General features: G+C 47.9%; 1 protein-coding gene across 1 annotated transcript; it reads left to right on the top strand.

The window, feature by feature from the left end:
• Positions 1-3,334: 3,334 nt before the first annotated feature.
• On the top strand, positions 3,335-4,261 carry ORNANAV1R3004 (vomeronasal 1 receptor ornAnaV1R3004). The gene has a single exon (NM_001253396.2). It carries the CDS (start codon positions 3,335-3,337, stop codon positions 4,259-4,261), a length of 927 nt encoding a protein of 308 aa, NP_001240325.2.
• The last annotated feature ends 1,739 nt before the right edge of the window (positions 4,262-6,000 follow it).

Genomic DNA, 6,000 nt, shown 5'->3' with positions numbered 1-6,000 from the left:
TGGGTTGGGTACAAGATAATCAGGTTATTCCACGTGGGGCTCACAGTCTTCATCCCCATTTTACAGATGAGGGAACTGAGGCCCAAAGTAGTTGAGTGACTTGACCAAGGTCTCACAGTAGATTACAAGATAATCAGGTTGCCCCGCATGGGGCTCACAGTCTTCATCCCCATTTTACAGATGAGGGAACTGAGGCCCAGAGTAGTTGAGTGACTTGCCCAAGGTCTCACAGTAGAAAAGCGGTGGAACCAGGATTAGAACGCAGGTCCTTCTGACCCCAGGCCCATGGTCTATCCACTAGGCCATGCTGCTTCTCCATGAAGCATTGATGGGCGGCGATTGTCTCTATTTGTTGCCGAATCGTACTCTCCGAGCGCTTAGTACAGTGCTCTGCGCGACGTAAGCGCTAAATAAAGGCGATGGATTGAATGAATGAAGCCCTATCTCTAAAAGGTGAACTCTGACAGGTGGAACACATCGGAATGACAAGCTCTGGGGCCGCTTAGTCCCGGATTGGTGGGCTGCAGGGAGGGGAGTCAGGGTATTCCCAGAGGAATCCCAATCTGACTGTCAAAGTGGATTAGGGCTCAGCAAGTCACCTGTTCTCTCCTTTTCTTACACACAGACACACACACATCATTCCCTGAGGGAGGGGAGAGATGAAGAAGGCGGCCCATAAATGCCGCCTCGCTCTTGTCCTGCCAGATTCTGACTGCCCGCAAGCTACCCTCCCAGCCAGCACCAGTGATGGAGACCGGTGAGTGGGATAAACCCGTTATTGGGCAGGGATTGTCTCTATCTGTTGCCCGATCGTCCATTCTAAGCGCTTGGTACGGTGTTCTGCACATAGTAAGCGCTCAATAAATACTGCTGAATGAATCAAACCGCTTCTCTGCCAGTGGATTCGCAGGGTCGGACTCTGTAACTGGGGATTCGTTGACCTTGGGGTCATGAGGAGCGGTGAGGTTTCGTGGATAGAGCACGGGGCCTGGTAGACAGAAGGACTTGGGTTCTGATCCCAGCCCTTCACACTTGTCTGCTGTGTGAATTTGGGCAAAGTCACTTAACTTCTCCGGCCTCACTTACCTCATCTGTACAATGAGGATTAAAACTGGGAGCCCCATGTAGGACAGGAATTGTGTCCAACCTGAAAAATTGGTATCTACCCCCAGCGCTGAGTAGAGTGCCTGGCAGTTCGTAAATACTTAGCAAATCCCACAGTTATTATCATCATGATTATTGAATGAGATGTACATCACCCTGATTCTATTTATTTGCTATTGTTTTAATGAGTTGTTCTTCCCCTTGACTCTATTTATTGCCATTGTTCTTGTCTGTCCGTCTCCCCCGATTTGACCGTAAGCCCGTCAGAGGGCAGGGACTGTCTCGATCTGTTGCCGATTTGTACGTTCCAAGCGCTTAGTACAGTGCTCTGCACGCAGTAAGCGCTCAATAAATACTATTGAGTGAATGAATGAATCATGGTGAAAGTCAGGCATGGGGAGAATGTACAGGGCATCCAGTGACTTTTATAAGGGATGGCCAGCTTGGACGGGTGGGGAGGGAGGGGGTACCTGAGATGTGTTGGGAGAGTTTCTTTGCACGGGGGTCACATAAGGCTCTATATGTTGTCTTTTACCGTCGAATAGGGGGGAAAGGCTGATAGAACTAGACTGCTTACAAAGAGTGGGAACAGGAGCATTAGCAATTCTAAACAGTAGCACAATCGGGTCATAATTAAATGATTGAAATACACATATATTTTTTGATGCTGAGCATGGGTGAAACCACAGAAGAGTTAAAGATCCTCTGTGGTTACGCCAATTGAGGTGTTGGGAATTAATCGATCAATCGTATTTATTGAGCACTTACTGTGAGCAGAACACTGTACTAAGCGCTTGGAGAGTACAACACAGAGTTGGTAGACACGTTCCCTGACCACCGTGAGCTTATATAAGTCTAGAGGGAGGCAGACATTATCATAAATAAATAAATTACAGGTACGTATGTTAAGTGCTTTGGTGCAGAGGGAGGGGGGAATAAAGGGTGTAAATCCAAGCGCCAAGGTGATGCAGAAGGAATATATCTTGTGCTTCTGCTGTTTCTCCCAAGCAGTTAATACTGCTCTCAATAGGTGATCAACAATAGGTGATCGACAAATACCATGATTCCGGCTGCTTGGAGGAGGGGGGATTTTAGGAAGGCTTTGAAGGTGGGGAGAACTGTGGTCAGGATGAATAGAAGGAGAAGGGATTCCGAAGAAAGAGGGACAGAGTGAGGAGGAGGTCATAGGTGGGAGAGTCAAAAGAGAGGTAAAGGAAGAAGCTGAGCTTGGGAGGAACAAAGATAATAGGTTGGAGAGTTGCAAGTGAAGCAAAGGAGTAGGCGAGGTAGAGAAAGGTGGGAGAAAGCCATGAAGCCAATGAGAAATGATAATGCGTTTCTGCTCTATCTGGAGGAGATTGCAAAGCCACTGAAGGTTTATGTGGATTAATCAATCAAAGGTATTTATGCTTGGTAATACCATTTATTTATTAAATGGCATTTCTCCCAATCACTGTATTAAGCGTTCTGGAGAGTGAACTATGACCGAGTCGGTAGACACGTTCCCTGCCCATAAGGATAGTGTAGTCTAGAGGAGTGGAGATTTGTCTTAATGACAGTAGCACCTTCCCGGAGGCAGCAGCATGTAGCATGGACTGAGGAGGGGAAGAAGCTGGACAATAAAAGAGCAGTGAGGAGGCCAATATAATAGACTAGCCGTGATATGACCAGAGATGGTTCATTTGGTAATGGTTAGGGCAGAGAGGAAGGAGTTTATCTGAGGGTTGCATAAGAATAACCAGCCCAATTTAGCAGTAAGATTGAATGAGAGACCTGAAGGATAAGTTGGAGTAGAGGATAAGACTCTCGAGAGGGACTTTTAGCATATGTAGGATGGTGGTGACAGTCAGGAGGGCAAAGTTTTGCAGCCCTTCCTTCCAAAACTAGGATAAACTAACCGTGCTTGTGTGAGGTCCATTGCAAGACAAACTATGTGGACTTTTGATGTGAATGAATTTAATCCGGATCAAATTTCTGAGGGTCAGATATATAGTATATAATATCCAACTATCTATACCCATCAAAAATATATATGTATATATAAAACAACCTTCTATTTAATATAGGTAAGGTCCTAATACATATATTTTAATGAAGTCTCCTCACTTTCTCTATGTCTTTCTTTCTGTCTGTCTCTCTCTCACTTTCCAACCCTCCCTCCTCCTCTTAGTTCTTCCCTGCAGGTCGCTCTGTAGACGCCTCGCTTAACTCACGCTGAGAATTCCTATCAATGGACGACACTCAGCTCTCCTTTGGGATTGTGATGCTGTTACAGACCGGCACTGGGCTTTCCGTGAATGCCTTCCTCCTCCTGTTTTATGCCTGTATAATCTCCACCAGCGACAAGCTCAGCTCCTCTGACCTGATCCAAGCCCAACTGCCCTTGGCCAACATCATCATCCTCCTCACGGGGGCCGTCCCAGACACTCTGTCATTCTGGGAGTTGAGAATTTTCCTGGACGATATTCTATGCAAACTAAACATTTATCTTTATCGAGTGGCCCGAGGCCTTGCCATCTGCACCGTCTGCCTCCTGAGTGTCTTTCAGGCCATCACCATCAGCCCCAGCACTTCCCGGTGGGCCCGGTACAAAGCCAAATTGCCGAGGTGCTTCCTCCCTGCCTCTATCTTCTCCTGGGTCCTCAATCTACTGATAAATGGTGGTACACCTATGTACATAAGAGGCCCCGCAAATACCACTTTTCATTCCACCTATGATCTTAAGTACTGTACGTTGGCTCCTGTCAGTACAGCATTCATGCTGGTGAATACCATTCTGTACTCTGCCTCGGATCTGTCCTTGGTCGGGCTCATGAGCTTGGCCAGCGGTTACATGGTGCTTGTCCTGCACAGGCACCACCGGCGGGTCCGGCACCTCCACGGACCCGACCGCTCCCCCGGGGCGATGCCCGAGGTCCGAGCGGCCAAGAGAGTCGTCGCGCTGGCCACCCTCTTTGTCCTCCTCTATGGGCGACAGTCAGTTATGTTGAGCATTTTGCTGAACGTGAAAGGATACTCAGTTAGTCTGTTAAAAAGTCACCTGATTTTGTCGTTCGCCTTCTCGGTTTTCAGTCCGTTCCTGATGATTTGCAGTGACCAGAGAGTGAGATCATTCTGGAAAAGGGAATCAATTATTTCCAACCTGGATCCCTCCTAGGATCCCAGGAAAGTCAGCCGCTCTTCCCCTTGAAGCCCAGAGCGAGAGCGACCCGTAGGCCCGAAAGATATTACAGAGGCGCCCGTTGTCTCGAGAGACTCACTACACTCCAGTCCCGAGTCCTCCCTGACACTTCCGTCTCCCCCGATTAGACCGTGAGCCCGTCGAAGGGCAGGGACTGTCTCTGTAACCGATCTGTCCATTCCAAGCGCTTAGTACAGTGCTCTGCACATAGTAAGAGCTCAATAAATACTACTGAATGAATGAACTAAGGGCTGATGTAGGTGTTTCTCAGCAGAGCCCAGCTCTCCCCTCCGGGTAAGCACCGGACCATGGCAGCGCACGGGACGCCCATAGATCTCCCGTAGGCCTCTGGGCTTTTGACCCTTAATTCTAAGGCCGGTTCCACTTCTGAGAATTAACGATGTTTTTCGGGCAAAAGATGTTTTATGCTATGAGGCGGACTGGAGGTTCGAATTGAATAATTGGTAGAAATGTTCTACCAGAACAGCCAGTGAATGAGAAGGGGAGGCCAGAGGGAGAGCTAGGGTGAGGAAAAGGGACTGAAAAGAAGGCAGAGAGACAAAGACAGAGGCAAATAGAAAAAGCAGAGAATGAAGCTCAATTGAACTCTTTTTCCCAAACGTTTCCTTTTGAATCATCACTGCTCCCTATCACCTGGAGTGCCTACACAACCTTCAGAAGAGAAAAGATAAATGGAATTGTGAAGGAAAAAAATAGTTGAAGGGTGAAGGTCATTTGGACTAAAGATGACTCTAAATACTACCATGATTCTTGTAAATGATGCAATTTTTGAGGAGTAACACGGCCTCATGGAAAGAGCACAGGACTGGGAGTCACAGGACCTGGGTTCTAATCCTGCCTCTGCCACTTACCTGCTGTGTGACCTTGAAAAGGTATTTAGCTTCTCTGTTCCTCAGTCATCTCATCTGCAAAATAGGGATTGAGACTGTGAACTCCGTGGACGATACGGACTGTGTCCAACCCGATTGTCTTCGATCTGCTCTAGCACTTACTACAGTGCCCGGCACATAGTAAGTGCTTAACAGATGCCAATTAAAAAAAGTATCAGTGTGGCCAGCGATTGGGAGGGTACAAAATAACAATAAGCAGACACATTCCCTGTATAAAGTGAGCTTACTTTTTAGAGCAGTGAAGACAGATATTAATCGACTAATAAATGACAGATATGTTCAAAGGGGGTGTGGGGCAGGGAAAGGGGCAGAACAAAGGGAGGAAGCGAGGGTGACGCAGAAGGGAGTGGGAGAAGAGGAGAGGGAAGGAGGGTGGGGGGTTCAGCTTCTTTCCCATCTGCTGGAGGCAGAAAATGACCTGCAGTTGACGGCGGGGGAAATGGTAAGCGTTTGCCCAGAGACCATCGGGAACCCACTGGCTAGTCAAGAAAATGACAGAGACGATGGGGACAACGGATCCAGGCTTGATTCAGTCAGTCAGCCAGTCAATCGGTTGTATTTATTAAGCGCTTACTATGCGCGGGGCACTGTGGTAAGTGCTCAGGAGAGTACAATGGAACAATAAACGGACACCCTCCCTGCCCACATCATGCTTCATGGTCCTTCTGTAATCTAGTCTGCTCTTTTGTCCTCTCCTCCCTAGCTCAGCTGCCTTGCTCTGCCTCATTTCACCCAGTGCTCCCAATTTGGGATCTTTTGTACCTCAGCTGGTTCCGCAATCGATAAAAATCGAAGGGCAAACAG

This window comes from Ornithorhynchus anatinus, chromosome X3 (assembly GCF_004115215.2).
Source record: "Ornithorhynchus anatinus isolate Pmale09 chromosome X3, mOrnAna1.pri.v4, whole genome shotgun sequence".
Classification (NCBI taxonomy): Eukaryota; Metazoa; Chordata; class Mammalia; order Monotremata; family Ornithorhynchidae; genus Ornithorhynchus; species Ornithorhynchus anatinus.
The sequence above is the reverse complement of the archived record's forward strand: the minus strand, read 5'-3'. Positions and strand labels throughout refer to the sequence as shown.

Bases quoted from the DNA above. Each gene is read 5' to 3' on its own strand.
- ORNANAV1R3004 (NM_001253396.2), top strand. From the start codon at position 3,335: ATGGACGACACTCAGCTCTCCTTTGGGATTGTGATGCTGTTACAGACC.